At 35.6% G+C, this 20,465-nt stretch overlaps 3 protein-coding genes and 1 pseudogene across 8 annotated transcripts; 1 reads left to right on the plus strand and 3 right to left on the minus strand.

Moving 5' to 3' along the window:
- Positions 1-1,912: 1,912 nt before the first annotated feature.
- LOC111789332 (transcription factor MYB46) lies at positions 1,913-6,789 on the minus strand. Its single transcript, XM_087121511.1, has 3 exons — positions 4,845-6,789; positions 3,575-3,921; positions 1,913-3,086 (listed from the first exon to the last, which is right to left on the minus strand). The coding sequence occupies exons 2-3, from the start codon at positions 3,853-3,855 to the stop codon at positions 2,426-2,428; spliced, it is 942 nt and encodes a 313-aa protein (XP_086977637.1). The 5' UTR covers positions 3,856-3,921; positions 4,845-6,789; the 3' UTR covers positions 1,913-2,425.
- A 149-nt stretch (positions 6,790-6,938) lies between these two features.
- LOC111789333 (ATP synthase subunit O, mitochondrial) lies at positions 6,939-11,037 on the minus strand. Of its 4 annotated transcripts, none has more exons than XM_023670066.2 (6): positions 9,610-11,037; positions 8,961-9,011; positions 8,572-8,671; positions 8,026-8,138; positions 7,426-7,512; positions 6,939-7,333 (listed from the first exon to the last, which is right to left on the minus strand). In XM_023670066.2, the coding sequence occupies exons 1-6, from the start codon at positions 9,685-9,687 to the stop codon at positions 7,205-7,207; spliced, it is 558 nt and encodes a 185-aa protein (XP_023525834.2). In that variant the 5' UTR covers positions 9,688-11,037; the 3' UTR covers positions 6,939-7,204. The 4 variants fall into 4 exon arrangements, with proteins under 4 accessions (XP_023525834.2, XP_023525832.2, XP_023525828.2 ...); XM_023670064.2 differs by having other exon boundaries at positions 9,604-11,037; XM_023670060.2 differs by having other exon boundaries at positions 8,572-8,815; positions 9,610-11,032.
- Positions 11,038-11,618: 581 nt separating this feature from the next.
- LOC147793746 (arabinogalactan protein 23 pseudogene) lies at positions 11,619-12,038 on the plus strand (annotated as a pseudogene).
- A 1,667-nt stretch (positions 12,039-13,705) lies between these two features.
- On the minus strand, positions 13,706-19,719 carry LOC111788977 (uncharacterized). Of its 3 annotated transcripts, none has more exons than XM_023669585.2 (9): positions 19,302-19,719; positions 17,814-17,914; positions 17,377-17,698; positions 16,001-16,696; positions 15,778-15,907; positions 15,503-15,561; positions 15,320-15,426; positions 15,120-15,207; positions 13,706-14,389 (listed from the first exon to the last, which is right to left on the minus strand). In XM_023669585.2, the coding sequence occupies exons 1-9, from the start codon at positions 19,434-19,436 to the stop codon at positions 14,087-14,089; spliced, it is 1,941 nt and encodes a 646-aa protein (XP_023525353.2). In that variant the 5' UTR covers positions 19,437-19,719; the 3' UTR covers positions 13,706-14,086. The 3 variants fall into 3 exon arrangements, with proteins under 3 accessions (XP_023525353.2, XP_023525352.2, XP_023525351.2); XM_023669584.2 differs by having other exon boundaries at positions 15,778-15,916; XM_023669583.2 differs by having other exon boundaries at positions 15,778-16,696.
- Between the last annotated feature and the right edge of the window lie 746 nt (positions 19,720-20,465).

Below are 20,465 nucleotides of genomic sequence, written 5' to 3' on the forward strand. Positions count from 1 at the left end.
GGATCTTTCGTTTTGATGGTGTGAGTGTATGTCGTTGATATTATCCGATGGACCCTGACACCTATCGATCAACTTAAATGGTGAGGAAATACCCGTGAACTGCTCATAAAGCTGATATAGATGCAGGGTTTTCACGTTTGACGAAATTAAAACTTTAACGTAAAAATTGATGAAGGTGATATAGATGCGTTCACCTGAGTTTTTTTAAGATTAGTTTTTATTGAATCCAGTCAATCTGAATTTATTGTTAAGTTTTTTCTCGGACCACTTTTTCTCTATTCCTCCTCACCAATGTCAGTCTCGTTCCCATGGTTTGAGCTACGGGCAGAGGAGTAGTGGGAGAGAGTGCACCACGGGAGGAGGAGGCTTCCTGGGTCGGGTTGGGGAAGGTGTCAAAGCTGCGAGGCGGGTGGATGCTTCCTAGGTCGGCTTCCTGGGTCGAACGTTTAACTTTGCACCAAAAATGACACTATCTCGAGAAATGATAACAAAACTAACGCGATTGATTAATATATATATTTAGAAATTAAAAATAATAATAAAAGTAAGAGAAAAAGAGAGATATTTCTTGGTTTTGAAGTCACAGAAGAAGGGCATATAGGGTAATGATCATAAGGGTAAGAAATAATAAAAATGATTTATAGCTTTAATTTGCTTTTACATCAAGATATTATGATACCCTTAATAACTATACCTCTCATTTACTCTTCCCTCTATATTTACACATCATATTATATATATATATATATATATGGGAATTTTTCATTTTTTTAAATAAATTTCATATACATTATATTAATATTTTATTATTGGTACAAAAGTAAGTATTTCTTTTAGAAAGAGTGCGACACCCGAGTAAAAGAGGAGAACATGAATGAACAGAAACCACATCTGAATGAGAGAGATCCTGAAGATAAGGTAGCTAAGAAAGGTTTAAAATAATTAAAAATCACTATCTATACCAACAAGGTGCATCTTCCTTTCGCTGACTCAATCATAATGTTTTGTTTTGAGCAATTCTATGTGTACAAAATTTCCATATGTGTATTATTTTCACATAAATAAATCAAGTTAATTGCATATTAGCCCTCCAAAATTTCTCGAGGATATATTAGCAATTTTTATTTAGATATTTACTTTTTTTTCTTTTTCTGAAAATAATGAATTTCTTTTCAACCACGTTTTTTTTTTCTGGTTTTGTAACACGTGTCATCGAGGCGTGTGGCCTGATTGTGCCTGCTAAATATTAATGCTGACTATTTTATTTTTCGAAAGACAATATAATAATAACGATAATAACAGTAATAATAATAGAAAGTAAGATAAATACCCAGCGTTGAAACAAAAATTACAAATCTGCCACACTGTGTCACAAATTTTTCTAAAGAGCCAAAGTTAACCCAAATATGTATAATCCTTTTTATTTATTTATTTATTTATTTATTTATTTATTTATGTAAACTCAATTCTTCCCTCGTGTTATTTTCCACGAACATTACATGGACTAAATCGTTACATGATACCGAAACTAAATCATTCTAAATTTAAAAATAGTGTAGGGACTAAATTATTATAAAATTAAAGTTTAAATACTAAATTTAAAAATAATATTTTTAATATATACTTGATAACATGTTGCTATGTTGCATGCATGTGACTTGAAGTAACTAGGCTATTGGTTGATGTTGATTTATAGTAATAATGGATTAAAGTGATATATATTAATCTTAAAAATAAAATCTCAAACTTTAAGTTATCCCTTATGAGGTATGAAAAATAATACTCGGAAATTCACTGAATTCTTTGATCTTAAAAACTAAATGTATAATGGAAATGATATATAAAATTTATACTAAGTTACAATACAGTCATTTGATATTATTTCAAATTATTATATCGGGATAATAATCTGTTAACAACGAGAAATGTGATCGAATATGTATATTTGGTTTTGTACATATAAATGATGAAACAACAATGATACTAAGAAAAGACCATGCTTTGAAGCTACACAAACTTACTCAAAATTCTCTCAAGTTTGGGCAACAAAAGTGCTTTGTTTTGCAATGCAAAAAGCACTACCTTCTCTCTAACTCTCTCAGCTGCAGAATTTGGGAATCAACTTCTTGAGCCTCCCAAGAACACAACACCTAAACCAAAAGAAACCTCTTTTCCATTTTCATTCGTAGGGCTTCAACCATGGCCAGCCAAAGAACAAAACTAATTTTCTTATTCAATTTTTTTTAAAAAAAATTTATGGGGTTTTATTGAGAGATAAGAAATCATCATATATGGGGAAATATATAAAATTTTTAGGGGTTGGTTTCTCAAAAACTCCCTTAAACAAATGGGTTCGAAAAGCTTTTTTTGAAAAAAATTCTAAAGTAAATGAAGATTTGTAGAGTGAGGGGGTGGAGATTGAAGATCAAAGAAAATGAGGAAATGAGGATATATCCTGCATAAAACTCTCCACATCCCATTCATTACCCATCTTCAAGCTTTCTTGTACTTGTCCATGGCTTCCCATGTCTCCAAACATCTCCTCCACATTCAAATTCTGATCATTTGTACCCAAATACTCATCAAAATTGCTTCTGTTGTTCATCTCTTCATGTGGAAGGCATAGCACTTCCCTTTCAAGCTCCATTGATCTTTGAGCCTCCAAACTTCCATAGCTAAGTCGCTCTTCCATTATCATTCTCATTCCCATTTCTGTCGCGCACCCTCCCGGTGCCTGCAGAAAGCCATTGGTGGCACCAACCATGGATGCCATTTCGAAGTTGTTGTCTAGGAAAGGGATGGATGAACCGTCGAAGGAGTTGTGTCCTGTGGCAGAAAATGGAAGCTGGGAAGATGATGACGAGGTCGATGATGAATCCATGCTCATGTTCATACTCATGATGTCATGTTCTTGCATCGCCATTATCCCTCCAAACATCATGTCCAACCTAGGATCCGATGATTCGTGGTTGCTGAATGGTGTGGAGGAGAGGTTGTTTTTTAACCTTTTCTTTAATGTGGAATTCCAAAAATTCTTTATTTCGTTGTCGGTACGTCCAGGCAAACGGGATGCAATTTGAGACCACCTATTCAAGAAAACAAGTTCATTAGTCTTTGGGATTCAAAGAAAGAATGGATTCAAAATATCATTGCTTCTGGAACAAGGAATGATATTATAACATGACATGAAATCCATGTCATTGTCTCTGTTTAAACCATCTAAAGCCAAATATCGTATCATATTACACCAATAACATTTCTAAATAAAGCTAGAGCAAATGACATTTTTCAAAACAATGAACATTCGAGAGATGTCAAAGGAATCTCTTCACTCGAGCATTTAAGATTTAGTGATAATTTAACCATAATAACTCAATGTATATAAACAGAAACAACACATGTGATAACAAGCTTGAGAGGTATTCTTCATGAATATTAGGGGAAGGAAAAGGTTCTTCATCATTGTCTTTAGTTGTTTCTCCTAAAAACCCATTTGAAACTCTCAAGTGGGCATCAAGAAAAATGTGTCAAGAGAGGAGAAAGAAGAGAGAATAGAGAGGGAGAGAGAGAGGACCTGTTGCCAATAAGGGAATGCAAATGGACAATAAGCTCTTCTTCCTGAGGAGAGAATGCTCCACGTTTGAGGTCGGGTCTAAGGTAATTAATCCAACGAAGACGACAACTCTTGCCACATCTCTGAAGCCCTGCATTCCTAGCAATGTCACTCCAACACCCCTGTCCATTGCTTAACATATACCTCATCAGCTTCTCGTCCTCCTCCGGCGACCACAGGCCTTTCCGGTACTTGTTCTTCTCCACATTCTCTTTCCCAAGACCCGCCTCCGGTTTCCTCATTCTTCTCTCTTCTCTTCTCTTCTTTTCTCTTCACTTTTCCTCTCTTTTCCTAACTGGGTTTGGTCCCTGCATGGAGAATTGAATATATATATATATATATACACATATATCTAATGTGTGTGCGTAGAGAGGAAAAAGAAAAAAGAAAGAGAAAAATAGAAGGCTTCATGGCGTGGTAAGGGTGATGATGATGGAGATGGTTGGGGACGCCTTTGTTGCTTGAAGAACATGAATTTGAATTGTGCATATTTGTGTCCAGAAAGAGAGAGAGAGAGAGAGAGAGAGAGAGAAGATTGTGTTGGTTGGTTGCTAGGTGGAGTGGAAAACGGATTGGAGGGGGACCTCCATTTGTGTATGTGTCTCTTTGTGAACAGAGAGAGAGAGGGGGGAAGGGGATGGTAGGTCTTCTTGTCTTTGACTCAATTCTTGTCTTTTTTTTGCATTTTTCTTCACTCACAAGGTAATCATTGTCTTCTATATAACAAAGAACTACAGTTTTGCTTCCACTTCACATAATAATCTCTCTCTCTCTCTAAAGACACGTGACTATGAAGAATAAACCTAGAGAGAGAGAGAGTACATGAATGTACTTGGGTACTTTGGGATGTGTTTTTTTACTGTTTCCACAATTTGATAAATGTTTCTGTTTTCGTTTTTTTTTCCAAATATTGATCCCTTCAATTGGAGATTGTCCACTCATTCTTTGCATGAAGATCTCCTTTCATCTCCTCTTGAACAGATTTCTTCACAACATGAACTACATCTTCTTGTTGACCCACAGGTACAAATAGATAGATTGATTATGTTCTAATTCAATGAAAGTTAATCTAGCCAATTCTATTCCTTTCTTTTAGCCTAATATCTTGAACGTCGCATGTAAAACATGCCATAGAAATGATGGTGAGATTTTGAAGAGCACCCTAGAAAGTATTTGGTTCAACCTCCAATGAACTTAATAACTTGAAACATTGTTGTCTTTTAGAACTTACTTGGAGAATCAAACTTCCCTGAGAAGGTGGACCGTAAAAGCATACGGCAAGTAGTGGGGCCTTCAATGCCCCGAGTTTTTCCAGGAAAAGATCTTATAATATTGGTGTGCCATTCCAGCATCTGGTACTTATTTTCTGCTCTCAAAGAGAAGGAAAAAGGAAAGCCAAACATGTAATCGAACAGATCTAAAATAATTGAAGTGGGTGCAAAGGGCAATGCCAATAATCAAAAGAATTAGCCCAATAAATATGGTAAAATCAGTTTGCGAGCATTCTTGATACTAAAGTAACATGAACAGAGATATTGCTTGCTACATCAGTTAAAAGATAACACGACCCATCAAATAGTTAGCTCCATTAATTGCAACAGTAACTCAAATTCTTTCATTACCAACAACAATTTCAAGCAATCTAGGTAGCCTAATTGATTGTCTACGTGGTATTTGTGTATTCTTATCCAAAAGCATACCCATCATTGCTGTCAATTGCTTGAAATGTGCATAAGAATTATACAAGTATTTCATACGTATTCATCACCCTTCCCTATTCATTCCACTTCTTTCTTACCTGATCAAAACAGATTTTCAAGTTTAGATCCTTTCTGATAAACACAGTTCGTGTGCATTCAAAGATTCATACAGTTCATGCTAAAAAATTGGTATCCAATGTAAATCACAGAGAAAGACAGAAACAAGAAGAAGCCCATTTCTGTCAAGGAAGTCTTTATTAAGCAATTCCTTCATCTACCTAATCCCTCTCCCTGCATGCTAAGTTTGAGAGAAAGAAAATCAATCTATGCACCATATGATCATGGAAAATCCACCATCATTTCCCAGTCATTTTCTCAGAGAAAACAGTTGTATAGGTCCTTGTCATTCTGAGATTGTTAGGGAAAATAAATTATTCTAGTCTGAGCTTCCCATAGTTTTTCATTTTTTTCTTTTTTTCTTTTTTTTTCCTGAAAGAGACTACATAAATTTTTCTGAGGAAAAAAGCAAGTGGTAAACTCCAAAGCTACTCAAATGTTCAAAAAAGCATTCTATTTCTATCTAGATACAGCTGTACGAAAAATCCAAGTCATGATTATGATCCAACACAAAGCAACATCCTACTTGGACACAAAGATAAGAAAACCAACCTGTTCCTCAATACACCAGGCATTCATCAGTGCCACAATGGAATTTAACCTCTCTTCTTTTTCTTTTTTCTTTTTTTTTTGTTAACTTGAATTCATATCAAAACAAAAGCTATTCAACAAGAAATCATGATATGAAAAGTTGAAGTACTCAGAAAAACCATCAGAGAAAAGGTGAATGTCTTTCCTATTAATGCTGATATTGAGAAAGTACCTCTATGCATCTGATGAGACTCCAAGAGATGCTGTCATCATATGCAAAAGCAGATCTCAGTGCTACAAAAGAAGACCAGCTTTTTATCTCCCAGGAATAGCAAATGGCATTTGGTGATGAATCCAGAAAAGGCAAAGGAAAATAGATGCAAAAATAACATACTAGAAAATCATTGAACTTCATCAGCATCCACAAAAGGCAAAGGAAAAATATACGACAAAATTAACACAATGAAATGATTGGACTCCATCCTAAATGTAAAGCAACTTTATGCTGAACACTAAGATGAGAAGTTTGTATTCATTGAAGAATATGCTTGAATTTTACTCTCTATAACACATACCCAATCCAAAGGCTGTAATAAGAACAACTCAAGTTCATTGCATGAGGGAAGGATCCAAGTCGGTCAAAAATGGAGGCTTTAACTTGTCATAACACCGCATGTAAAAGCACACATGGTCGGTCAGAGAACTTATGAAATGTTGTGAATCAAAAGTCCACACAAACTGAAAAGTAAGTGAAAATAATTCATATGCAATAGACTAATGAAGATATTTTAACATTTCTCATTGAGATTATATCGTACAATCGATTGTTTCTCCAATTTAGTGAAGAATCCGGAAGCAATTTCAAATAGCACAATATGTTGAATTTGTTGTTTTGAGTGATGGTTCCATAACAAAAGGAAGCAATCACAGAACAATCTTTATTTTCAACCTCAAAGGAACAATTGGACAGTAAGATATGAAGCCAAGACTCTGTTGATAACGTTAGACTGGTCGTTATTTGGGAGTAAACTTAGTATCCAGGAATAAGATACTCTTAAACCAAGTAACTCTTACAAGATTATAATCTACATAAAAAGCTGAAACTCTTATTTCCATCTAGATGGTGGTGTACCATCATATCAAGTTGAGGTAAAAATGTAACAAAAATAATCGAGGAAAAAGAAAAAAAAGATGTCAAATAGCTTCAGATGATGACACTGTGACACAGAAGTTAAACATCCTTCTAGAGGCCATCAAGAGAAACAGGTTGGCGCAAGAACCTCTCCAATTGACGTGCCTGGGTTTTAATAGACATGTCAAATACTTTCTCGTCGAATTCTACAATTAGACCACCAAGTATGCTGGGATCAATCTGGCAAATACAAAAGCACGGTTAGAATTTCTCGAAAGGCATGCAGCTACATTCATAAAATTCAAAACCTAAAACATTTCCAACCAAAGTACCTTTTGCTCGAGCTTAACCTTCTTGCCTTGTCCAATAATATCTTGCAATGTCTCCTTCAGTTCGTTCTCTTCTTGTGGTGGAATGGGCTGGTAAAAAACCAATCAGTTATCATGTGCATCGAGTACTATACAATTTAATCTTTCATTTTCTTTTTCGGTGAGAACTTTGAAATCCTAATTTGAAATATATAACGGATAAAAAAACTATAAAGAATTGAAAGCTGTGTGGTAGTTCAATAAAAACCCTCTCATTTTAAATGTCATTACATTTACTTCAAGTATTGTCTCTTGACATTTTCATCCGTGATCAACGAATTGCCAGTATCAGTAAGCTAAAAATAGAAATAAAAATGAAAGTAAAGAATTTGACAAGGCTCCCAAGACACATAGAAAAGGCATCCCACGACATCCACAAATCAGTTGCTGAATTTAAATAGGTCATACTTTTGTACATAAATATCACTTTTGCATAAGTTTATGCTAAACGTATTCAATCACATTGCACGCTGAAGTTCATAGATAAGAATCTGATTTTTACCTAGATTTAAAAATAAAATAAAATAAAACAAAATGGAAAGTGAAAGTGAAAGAGAAACTTACAATAACAGTTGTAACAGCTGCTTTAACTTCTCCCTTATGAGCCATAGTCAACTCCAAAAATCTCTTTGCTATGCTATCTATATATCTCAGCCTCCCATTCTCAGCCAACACAACTACAATAAATAATCAGAATAATTCCAGGTAAGAGAATGCATGTAAGCCTGTAATTGATGCATTTTAATTGCCATTATCAATGATTGCAAGGCATGAGAACTTCAGCCATTAGAACAAAATGTAACTTCTTGAGTCAAGGGAACAAAAAAAACAGAATCAACCATCTCAAAAATCCTATAGAATAAAACTCACTTCTTCAATCATGAAAGGCAAAAATCCTCAAACCTCTCAAGCCAAATCTATATAGGATATGAAATGATGCAATTAAGATTTTACAATTAGCATAGAAAAAGAAATACACATTAACAGACAGATTGTTCAGCATGATGTGGACCCAATTGTGAGACGGAGGCATTGTAATAACTGATATCAAAAACCAAAAGAAAAATACATTTTTCATCCGCACAACTAAAGAAGTGTAGACAATCCTACCCAAAAAGTTCTTAACAACCTCTGAAAATTTTGCTTCAGCAGAAATTTCATCGATAGCTTTAACTCTAGTCTCAGCTGGAACAGACAGGTCCATTGTGAACTGAGCAAATGTAGGACTTTTCTTAATAGCCTCAACGAGATTAAAAAGCTCAGACTCCACCTTGTCTAGAGAATTAGCTTTTACTGCAGCTATATACAAAGCAGAGGCATAGTTTCCAGACCCTCCAAACAAAGCAAGAGGCATCTGAAATGCAGCAAATAAGAAAGCACGCTTGTACGTGAATTCCAGAAAGAAACATATCTGGCGCATGCACTATGAGTTCAAAAGAGGATATCTAATAGTAATTCTGAAAATCTATTCGGGAAAACAAAAGTAATCGTTCACCTACCTTCACTTTTTGTTCATGTTTCCCTGAAGTAGCGGCATAAGTCCTTGAGAGCTGCAGCCAGTTGATAAGCACATTATTGAAGTGATAAACCATACTCAATACAAAATCAGAGAAACAGTTAGAAACCAGCTTTATTTACACTAGCATTAACAGATTCAGAAGGAAAACTGATAATAGAATCTGCAAATACCTCATGAAATTTGTTTAGTCCTCGATTAAACATGGAAAAAAAAATGGCATTTCCTATTTGCTAAGAATGCAACACCACCCAAAACATTATTCCCTAATTTTACCAGTTTATACAACTTCCACGGCTACCCTAACCTGTCACTAGAAGTAACCAAAAGACCTATTCCCTATGTGTTCCAAATCAAGCGAATTCAACATATACAGTCCACAAGCTCAGATAATCAGCATTATCTCGTCCCGATCATGATTCTCTTTTCCAGGCGACCAAATAGATAATAAATTCATAAAATCCTAAATCAACAATATAGAATACAAGACCTCCACATTTCGCCACAAATCCGACATCAGTGAGGCCAAAAAAAAAAAAACCCAAGGATAAGCATATTCACAATCTAAAACCGGAAATAACTATGAGCGACTGAGAAGATAAATAAGCGAGGAGTGGTAGGTGTACCAGTACCGGAGTGCAGGACGATTCGGATCTCAAAAACTTGCTGAGGACGGGGATGGTGGATCGCAAGCGACTAGCCAACGCCATTTCTCAAACGCAGTGATCGATTACAGGTTGAGGAGAAAAGTTTGGATTCGAGTTTCGAGTTGCGAAGAGAGAAAGTGGAAGCTGTTGTTTCGGCAACAACAAGACTTACTTCAGCACTAAAATCACCCGCCACAATGCACCTTCTTTCATCAAACAAGAACCATATCTTGACACGTATATAACCTAGTGCCTTAAATTACACCTTTAATTGTTTAATTTTTAAAATTTTAAATATAATAAAACTCATTTTTTTAAAATTTTTATATCTAAATATTCAATTTTTTCAACCTTCGAAAAAGTTAACAGATAAAAAAGAAATTAAAATTTAAATAGTTAAATGATTTTTTAATATAATTGAAAAATATATAACTAAAATATTTATTTAAAAGTCTTCCACCATGCATCAACTCCATTCTGCAACCTCTCCAGTATCCCTCTCCCTCTCATCTCTCTCTCTCTCCTCCAATTTTCTAAGAGAAGCCTCAAAATCCAGTCTCATTTCCTATTTCTACAGATTCCTTTTGAATTTTGTCGGTGATTCCAAGATTCATTAGCGATGTCGCAGTTCTTCTTTACGGTGGCTTTCTCGGCTCCGGAGCTTCAATCTCTTCGTCGAGACCATAGAGGACATATTTCGGAAGTTTAGAACGTATACTAATCGGATGTATCCGCGAACTAGGCATGATCGGTTGATGGCTGTGGATTGTGTTCTTTGCAGCACCAGGTAGATGAACTTTCTTTTTTTTTTTTTTTTTTGTTAATCTCTAGATTTCGAAGTTCAGGACTCTGATCTATCTGTATACATTCTTCGATTCTCTTGTTTCTTTCTTTCGTTTATTAAAATTTGGATGAGTGTGATTGTTGTGCTGATTTAGTTGTTGCGAGAGTCTTCTTGAAAATTGAAAAGATGATGTTCGAGTTAAATGTGCAGAGACTAAGAGATGCTCTGTTCCTTTCCTTCAATTCAATTTTCTTCTGTGTAGTTGAGGATTTGGATGTGTGTTTTGGTTCGAGAGTTTAATTGTGCTTATGCATATATATTTCAGAAATTTTATAAGAAAATTTGGTTCCTGATCTGATTTCTTGGTATCTTGCTCGTAATTTGATGTTTGATACCTCGTTCTTTGTTATTTGTTTCTTTGTTTCTCCCCCAATCCAAACGAACTTAATTGATGTAATGTTGATGAATTGTAAAAAATGGCAGCTCTCTAGACTAATTCGTGAGAATGGAAGAATATCCTAACTAAGAGTAAGAGTACCAATGTTAATAATGTTAGAAGAACACGACTCAAGCTCTCATGGCTTTATTTTGAGCATGCCAAAAGACTTCATACTAATCTAGAGAGTATTCTTTGTTTATAAACACATCATTCTCTAAATTAGCAGACGTGGGACTTTCATCCTCCAACAAATATTCAAACACAATAGTTTAATATTAAAAAAAAAAATCTATAACCATTCAAACACAAATTAACATAAACTAATTTATAATTTTAACATAAACTAATTATAATTGTAACATCTTAGTTCGACATTGTCATATAACCAAAGATAATTAAATACAATGCCTTATCAATTAGAAAATATAAATCCTAAATTTTAAAAATATATATAGGGAGGGCCTTAAATTATCTAAAAAATCATAAAAAAAAATATAAAATATTAGTTGCAACAAATAAATAATATATACATTAGAGCTTTGTGAATTTTATAATAAAATTTTTAATTTCAAACCTAATTTCCCAAAATTCCCTAATTTTTCCTCCACGAATGGCCTCTTCTGGTTCCCCTGTAAATCAGGAAGGTTTTTCTAATTTTAGCTCTGCAATTCAAGCTCAAAGGATAGAGGAACTAACCTTCCACCGAAAATCGCTCGAGTTTCCACCTATAAATTCCATGGATTCCATCTCATTTCATCAGGCAGCAATCTCCAAAGCGAAGGCGTTTTTCGGTGATTGTTGAATCGTTCGAGTTCCTCGTCACCGGACAACGCCACAACCAAACAACAAAAAATCGCAATGGAGATGAAGAAGATCACCTGCGCCATTCTCTTCGCTGCCGCAACCGTCAGCGCCGTCGTTGCTCATGATGAGGCAGCGGCTCCAGCACCTGGACCAACCAGCGGCGCCACCGCCGGCCTTCCGGCAATCGGCTCTCTCATCGGCGCTTCGTTGCTCTCCGTCGCGGCCTACTACTTGCAATGATCAGAAGAATTGGCTTCAAGCGGGGGAAGGGATTGGAGTGAGAGATTATTGGTGTTGTTGACATTATCTACTTTATGGGTGCGATTATTGGTAGATTTTGTTTCATGAGAATAATTTTAAATAATCAATAATATATTTCTTTAATAAGCTTCGTTTTTTTTTTTTTTTTTGGTTCGAAAAAATAAATTAATTATTTACTTAAATAAATTGAAAAAAAATCACAAGATAGCTTAAATAATAGTTTATCCTTTCTCCCAATTTATTAAATAAAATAATATTGGACATTTATTCTAGAAATTTGTCAAAAATTTAGTAGTAGGATAATTACTTTTCAATAGTAGCTGTGAGGAAAATGGGAGCACCCTATATCGTGAAAATAGGGTTCTGGGAAAGCAAGACAAGTATTATGTTGAAGTAGTGGAGTGTCCCTAGATAGCAAGAGTCCAATAGCTGAAAGCATCACTGTGTGAATCAACAAAGACCGCCTTGCAATGCTAAATACTCGAGTGATAGATAATGAAGTAGTATCGTAAGCTTCCAAGTAGTGGGAGGAGACCAAGACTCTGGCCGCGCCACAGGATCGACTCATAGGTAGTATTTCAGAACAGGATCGACTCATAGGTAGTATTTCATAACAAAATATGAAAAAAAAAAAAAAAAATCTTAATGATAAGCATCATGAGTTGCTATCTAGAAAAATATTTTCATCAATCATTTTGCTCAATTTTGTTTGTTGCATCATTCATTCAAAATTGAAAATATTATACTAAGTCATCAATACATATAATTCTGTAAATGTTATATTTACCAAGATCATGGCAATTTGTTTGTAATTTAATTTAAGTAAAGTTATATATACTTACATTTTAAAGTTAAATATTAGTGCTTTGTTTATTTAAGTAATTAGTGTTTAAAATATTTAAATTTGAGTTCGAAAACTCATGGCTGCTGGCATCATGGCTCTGCATTTCCTTCTACTGTACTGTTGCCTTTGCTTTCAATACTGTATTGGCCTTTCTTGGCGTAAAATGATTTGTAAGGTGTGTGGTGTCACAATCGCACTATTGATGGCAGCGGACTATTGATGCCAACGACAAGTGAGCTTACATCGCCTACGGCCAAGCAACGTATGCTCAAGCCTCTAGCCTCGGTTTAAGAGAAGGTTTTTGAAAGAGTAAGCAAGAGAGTAGCAACTATATAATCTTGGGAAGGGAGAAGTTGACTGGTGAGATCAATGACTGGTGAGATCCCTTTGTGGGTTGCACCACCGACCGACCTCTTTTGAGAAGGGATCGAGTGTGAGCATGCTTGTCGGGACCCGAAAGATGGTGAACTATGCCTGAGCGGGATGAAGCCAGAGAAAACTCTGGTGGAGGCCCACAGAATTTACCGCCCGATTGCGGCTGCATTCCCAAACAACCCGATTCGTCGTGGTGCGAGTCCGAGCGCAACAGAGACATTTCATGTCTGGCAGGCCTAGACATAATTTTTTCAAAATGTCTCTAGAAATATAAAAAGAAAACATGAAAAGACATAAGGTTTGACTTGTCATGAGCAGGCCATGGGCAACAGGTCCCATGCCTTGGACGAGCACGACCGTGACATGTGGCCCACCATGCAAAAATACATTACAGAGGCATGCTGATACACAAACAAGGTAAATTTATTCATTCATTTTCTTCTCATGTAAACTCTATTTTTCTTTTTTTTTTTTTTTTTTTTTTTTCATTCTCTCTTCTGTCACATCAGTAATAAAAATTACAAAATATCATAATATCCGTTAAATAAAAAATAAAAAAAAAAAAAAAAAAAAAAAGAAAAAACGTCTAGTGTTACTCTATACACAAATTTTAATCTAGTAGCTGAATTAGAATTCTGAATGGGAGAGGGGAACTTAAAATTAAGAAATCATCTGAACCGCCATCATGAGTTTCCAAGCAACTCACCAAATATCAATTCCTCGATGGAAACAAAAAAGAAACATTCCTCCTAAAACTGCTAAAACTTCCCTTCGTTTTCTTTCTCAGTTTCCTCCACCATGATGCACGGAGAATCAAGAACCACCAAAAAAAAAAAAAAAAAAAAAAAAAAAAAAAATTGTGGGGGTCATACTTGATCTTCGTGATTCTCTTTTGCAAAATAATTTTGAACAATTTCTTGAGGAGAAAATAACTCTCATCTCAATCAAGTGTTTCCTACTTGTCTGCTGGCTTAGGCTCTGTTCGAACGTAGGTGAGACTACGAGCACCAGTTGAGGGTACAGAAATACCATAGAGAGAAGCACCATTATCAGTAGTAGTTGTGGTCTGACTATCCCGTTTCCACTGCATGCTCCTGGCACCAAGTTTGATGGGAGGACGAGGCCTAAATCCACCGGGAACGCCCCGTGGGAAAGGAACTCTGCTAAATCTAGGAGTAGGATATGGTGAGCCACGCACAGCACGAGGCCAGGTAACAATTGAACCACCTTCTGGTTGTGATGCATTTTTCCTTGCGACCTGCATTGACAAATCAACCAAATATATGTAGGTTTATTAGTTGAATCCAACACGGGGGATTCTAATCGATCTGACACTGTGGATTCCAATCAATCTGACACCGTGCGTAACTCGACTAAATCATATCATGCTAGTATTGGCTTGTGGGGTTTTAGCATCAACATAAAAATGTTACAATTATAATACCAGTGAAAGAACTAGTTAAAACCAAATGCAACCAAGACTATCGAATATTTTTCTTGATGAGAAACCAAACTTTCATTAAGATATAAGAAAGAACAAAGGTGGGGTAAACAAAAATAAAGCAGCCCAAACTGGAAGGAGCCTGCACAGTTTTTATGTTTGCTTCTAGATGTCTACTGCCATTTTTTTCATTAAGAAACAGTCATTACTGAACTTTCGCTCTCTGCATAGTTAGGCATGGAAACACCAGTAAAAATTCACTGATTAAGTGAAAAGAACCCATAAACGTGAATAACAATCCAGTTAAAAGATAACTGAAAAAAATATCAGCAAACAAGGCCCAGAGCACTATATACACGTGAGATGTGAACTGGCCCACACAACTATCGAACCAAAAGAACATTGGACTCATTTAAAAAACCAATGTTAACTGCAGGACTTGAAGAAAGAAAGCTAAAAAACTAAAAATGTGAAGTTTATAAACATTTTTTTTTCTTTGGGTGATGATTCATACTAGAGATCAAAATGTCAGAAATAAGACTGGTACCTTAATAATCCTAGACAAAAACGACGTCCCATCAAGAGACAATGCATTCTCTGCGGCTTCCTTTCTCATGAACTCCACATAAGCCGACCTGCTCCAATTGCATCAATTAATTTATTAAAAAGTAACAAAGGAAAATTTGTCGTCTGCAGTAGAGGTAACAAAAAGAGATAGCTGAGGTAAAAACCATTGTAATGCCTTACCCTTTGGGTTGCCCGGTGGTTGCATCGGTTACTATAATGACTTTTACCACTTCTCCAAACTTGTTAAAATGCCTAGACAGACTATCCTTTGTAGCAGCAAAGTGAACCTGTAATTGAAAATTAACGTAAGGTGATAAACAGTCACCAGTTCTTCGTAGAAGCAACAAAAGGGTGATTTATTACATTGCTAACAAAAATGGTTCGAGCATCGGCATCCTCTAAAGGGCGAGTGGCAGCAAGGCCTGCATAAGGTAAAATGAGAAAATTATATAGAATCAAAAAGTCACTGAAGAAAATAAAGTAAGATCCCGGAATGACAACGGATTGTTGACAATCATACACGGGAACAAAATTGAAGGAGAAACCTCAAAAATAGAAAGAAAAGAGATGAACAAAAGCACCGTACAAACTAATTATCATTTTAATAGCAGAGCCAGAGACCAGAAAAGAGAGCCCACCATTAGCAGATGGTTTCTGGAACTCTTTTTGAAGGTGTGCTGCAGGCTTTTTCTGTTGGTTAACAATAGTGACTGGCTCGCCATTCTCCGTTACTTGCACAGCAGATCTGGTACCTCGTAACTCACTCTCCTGCAAAAACTTTTGACCACCAGATTCAGCAATTTGCCCTGGGTCTTGATAGTGAGGCGGTTTCCAAGTATTAACATTCACAGAGATATTTACAATGTCACGTGAGGAATTTGCAACTAAGGAAGGTTGATGCTTCTGTTTGTATTTTGTCATGCGTTCATCATCAACATTCTCAACTACTCTGAATGGTGCAGTCCGCAAATTGCCTCCCTTTCTTACTCCTGATTCTGCAGTCCAAGAATCATCAAATACTTTGTGGCCCAGAATAGTAACATCTTCACTTTCAGATGTAGAATCTGATGCTAATCCAGTTTCAGCATCGAACATGGCCTCAATGGGAGTATATTTCCCACTATAATTGCTACTCTCAAGATAGGTGGCAGAGTATGGTCGATCTTGTGTGTGATTCATATCCCCATATTTATGGTCCTCTACAGCCGTTACTCCATATTCTGCAACTTGACCACTGGACTCTTTTAAATCCACATCACGAGATTGACGACCAAGTCGATCAAAAACACTGGAGGATTTAACTCTTATCACATCCTCAGCTGCCTCCGACACAGCCTTAATAACAGTTGCCATGGGATTTGGCACTTTTGCGATGGATTGAAGCCGCCTAGGATGACTAATTGTGTCACTATTGGACGTAGAAACTACCGAACGAAGACGCTTTGAAAGGGGCTCCTTAGCTCCATTAGAGGGCTTCACGGTAGCAACAGCATCTCGCATGGCAAACTGGAGCAGCCGCCTAGGGGCAGCAATGCTTACCTGAAAAGCTGCCTCTCTCTGTAAAACAAGAAACGTAAGAAATTGTTCCCATTAGAAAAATGCATTAATAAACCATTCAATACCCGGGACTACGTTATTTTAAATGACTAAAAATATCAAAACTTGGGTAGTTAAGTAGAGCATTCAAGCTATTTCGCACAAAAAAGTTCAAAAAAACAAATCAAGCATACTTCATGGTCTCAAAATTCAAAAAAGTACAGTGAGCAAAATTATGGCATAATACTTCAAGTTTCTGGTTTACCCTTTATATGACTTAAGATTGAACTGCAACCCTGATCATCACCTTCCCATTAAACAAATATTAAAATCCAATATAGTTATGTATTGCAAAGAAAACTGAATTTAAAAATAGCCATATCGACATGGCAAGGAGAAAAAATTAGAGTTCACACATAGTCAGAAAAACACCGCATGCTCATAAAGGGTTAATAGGTCTCAGGAACCATAGTTGAGAGCGTTATAAAAATTAAGGCACTTTAAAGATTTTGATTACATAAAAACATGCAATTTTAAACAAAAATACAAATGTGGAGTTTGTAAATTCCAAGCTCAGAAATAGCAGGATATTGTTCAATGAACCCTCCACCCATTGTTTTTCACTAATTCCACTTTCACATTTTAAAACCCAATTAACTGCTGCTAGGTATTAAATTAGCAGAGAAGGTCAGATCACGAACCTCAGCGCCTTGATGATCATCAGCTCGGCTCCTTTTCCTATGACTAGGAACTTGTTCAGGAGAAGAATGCTTGACACGACTAACTTCAGATCTTGGAGTAACACGGGTTTCGTCATTAGCAATTCCTTTCCATTCCCTATTACGCCGTCTGCTAGATAATTTTTCAGACTTTCCTCTTTCTAAATCAGACTCAAGATTGTGAGAACCAATTCCTGTATCTGGTTCTGCAACTGGAGACTTTGATCTGGGCACTTCATCGGCAGAAGATTTAGGAGGTGGTTCCACATATAAATTCATACTTGAAGCCAGATGGTCCCACAGCCTGTTGAAACGACGCTTATAAAAGAATTGGTCAAACTTTTTGCAAGAATGACTGAACACAAAGTTACTACCCAACTTACAAATATAAACAAGAGGAAGAATGATCATCAAATTACCAAGATACAAAAGAATGGCTATCATCTGCCAAAAATACATTTAGTTCATTCTGTGCTTCTTCTTTGCGCCTTCCATTCCTCAACAAGACAAGCACGTATTCCTACCCAAAAGAACATTTATTAAATTCAATAAAATTTGACCTCTTTAAACAGAGGCTCTAAATTCAAGTAATTGGAGGAAATTTAAAATCACATTATGATTAATATTTAAAAAAATGAAACATAGAGACAATTTAAGCACACACAAACATGCATACGAAAAATACACTAGTATAACACTACATTAAACCAAAAGATGCATGAAAGAAAGTTTCCACAATCTCACCCAGCAGCACTTCAGAAAAAAAATGTATATTGAAAGGCTAAACAAATTTACAGGAGACGTATCAAGAGGAGTATATAACAGTGGCTGTTTACATGCACATTGAAAAGGAAATTCTTGATTTCTCCCAGATCCATACATAAAGAAAGAGGTGGTAAAATTTATGCCAACCAATCCAGATTGGGTCCAAGCTTAGAGGCCATAAGGATTTCTTTAGATGGAGGCCAATTTTAAGGTTGAAAAAATTATTCAAGCTATCTCAGATATGGGGAGTAAGAAAGCACAAAAAACCGATGGTTTCACCACTAAATTCTTTTAGAACTCTTGAAACACCCTCAAGGAAGATATTATGAGTATTCCAAGATGTATTTTCAAAAGTATTCTCAATACATCCCTCGACAAAGAAACCTAATGCAAAGAGTATGAAAGATTTCCGTCCACTTAGCTCAATCTCAATTTCTTGCCTCTCTAGTTGCCAACTCTTCTTCGTTGTTTTAGGAAAATGTTCTTTTAATCATCACATTTAGGAGTAATACTTGTAGGGTAACTAATTATTGTCGTAATGCTAATTATATTCTTCCTTTTTGACATCTCATTAAACCAATGTATTTATTTCTTAGGAAAAATGAAAACGGCCAGCCATAAAAAACTAAACGAATTAACTCAGCTGCATTGCAAGTTAACCCAGCTCAGGGAGGTCCTTTCAAAGAGGGGCGGACACATAAACAGGATGATATCTAACCAAATTCTTAAGCAGGCTATTGCACATTAAAAGATGCAGTCTTCTTTGGATGAAGAGTAATTTATGGCATTGAGTTGGAATGCATCTTATTTGATATCAACCATCTACGTATCATGAATTTCTAAGTAAATAAGAGAAAAATTACCTCAGGCACATAACCATTTAAAAAAAAAATTGAATCAGAGCTATTAATTTTGTTTCATTCGGCATTGGCAAATATATAACCGGCGATTGCTACATTTTCCATTTATTCAACCAGACATATTCGACAATAACCAATTACGAAGAAGAAAATTGCCTCCATATGAATAACCTAAAAGAATTTCTACAACACCTAGACAGACTCGTCACAAAACCGATAATCTCATTGTTTCGCAAAAATCTCTCAGGCACGTGAACGTTAAAAAGCTAGGATAGTCCGTACCACGAGAGTATCATCGGTATAATCGCCCATGAATTCCTTCATCTTCAGCTTTATCCTCTCTCTGAGCTTCTCCATTCCCTCGCCACTGAAATCAACCTTGAACGTCCGATCATCGATACGATCCTCACTCCCCATCTCCGGCGCGTTTTTTCACAAACCTCCACAACCCAGGACACCGAACTGAACACTAACACCAAAGTTTAATTGATATATTCAAACCCTCAAATATTGATCTCACGAATTGCAGCTTCCATGAACCCTAGCCGGTTCCACCAACTCCTGTGAAACTCGACAGAGATAACCAATTCACAGTGTAAATTGCTGGAAATTAATCGCAGAAACGCAACGGAAAGCGGATTTTATCAGAACACATGGCTGAGGGAAAAGGATTTGAGATCAACGTAAAAATAAAACAAATGAATAATGGAAGGGTTTAGCCAATGGAACCTCATATATACGTATTCCATAATAGATCCCATTACTTTGGGCCGTGAGTTTTCGGGTTACTCTTAATGGGCCGCTTACATTTGGGCCCATCATTTCCGTAATCCAATTTGATAAAAATTTGTAAGTTCTTTTTTAAATATAACAAATTTTCTATTTTACACCTTTTTTCTTTTTCTTTTTAGATTATATATATATATATATATATATATATATATATATATATTATATATATCACCCGTCTTTTCTTTATTTAAATACAACGCTTTATCGGTAGATGCTTCTTAAACACTCTCAATAACTGGAAAAGGACTGTCAAATGACCCAGATAGAGATCTCTATTATACCTCATTTAGACCAATGTTGGACGATAAACCAACATGAATTTTTGAAATGTTTATAAAAATTCGATATATTATCCCATGTTTGAAAAATTAAATATATTTTTAAAAATAAATAACCAATTTATAGGTTTTTTATATATATATATCGGAATATTTTGACAACATGTCGATGGAAATTAGTTTTATAACAAAAAAAAATAATATTTAGTAAAATTATAAATAATTTGGTTTGTCGAATTTTAGTCAAACATACAAAATTGGAAGTGACAAGAAGAATAAGAGAAATGGATAACTAACATTTATTTATTTATTATTTAAAATAAAAAAAGAGTCAACGTTTGACTTGGTCATACGGAAAAAGCAACTGCCAATGCCA

This window comes from Cucurbita pepo, chromosome 2, assembly GCF_057944985.1.
Source record: "Cucurbita pepo subsp. pepo isolate OVF chromosome 2, ASM5794498v1, whole genome shotgun sequence".
NCBI classification, from domain to species: domain Eukaryota; kingdom Viridiplantae; phylum Streptophyta; class Magnoliopsida; order Cucurbitales; family Cucurbitaceae; genus Cucurbita; species Cucurbita pepo.

Coding starts and splice junctions, on each gene's coding strand:
- LOC111788977 (XM_023669583.2), bottom strand. CDS start 19,436: ATGGGGAGTGAGGATCGTATCGATGATCGGACGTTCAAGGTTGATTTC. Junction 17,699..17,813: donor AGCCATTCTTTTGTATCTTG/GTAATTTGATGA, acceptor TCGTTTCAACAG/GCTGTGGGACCATCTGGCTT. Junction 15,427..15,502: donor GAACCATTTTTGTTAGCAAT/GTAATAAATCAC, acceptor TTTCAATTACAG/GTTCACTTTGCTGCTACAAA.
- LOC111789333 (XM_023670059.2), bottom strand. CDS start 9,687: ATGGCGTTGGCTAGTCGCTTGCGATCCACCATCCCCGTCCTCAGCAAG. Junction 8,816..8,960: donor AACATGAACAAAAAGTGAAG/GTAGGTGAACGA, acceptor GCTGCATTTCAG/ATGCCTCTTGCTTTGTTTGG. Junction 7,513..8,025: donor CAGCTGTTACAACTGTTATT/GTAAGTTTCTCT, acceptor GTTTTTTACCAG/CCCATTCCACCACAAGAAGA.
- LOC111789332 (XM_087121511.1), bottom strand. CDS start 3,855: ATGAGGAAACCGGAGGCGGGTCTTGGGAAAGAGAATGTGGAGAAGAAC. Junction 3,087..3,574: donor CATTCCCTTATTGGCAACAG/GTCCTCTCTCTC, acceptor TTTCTTGAATAG/GTGGTCTCAAATTGCATCCC.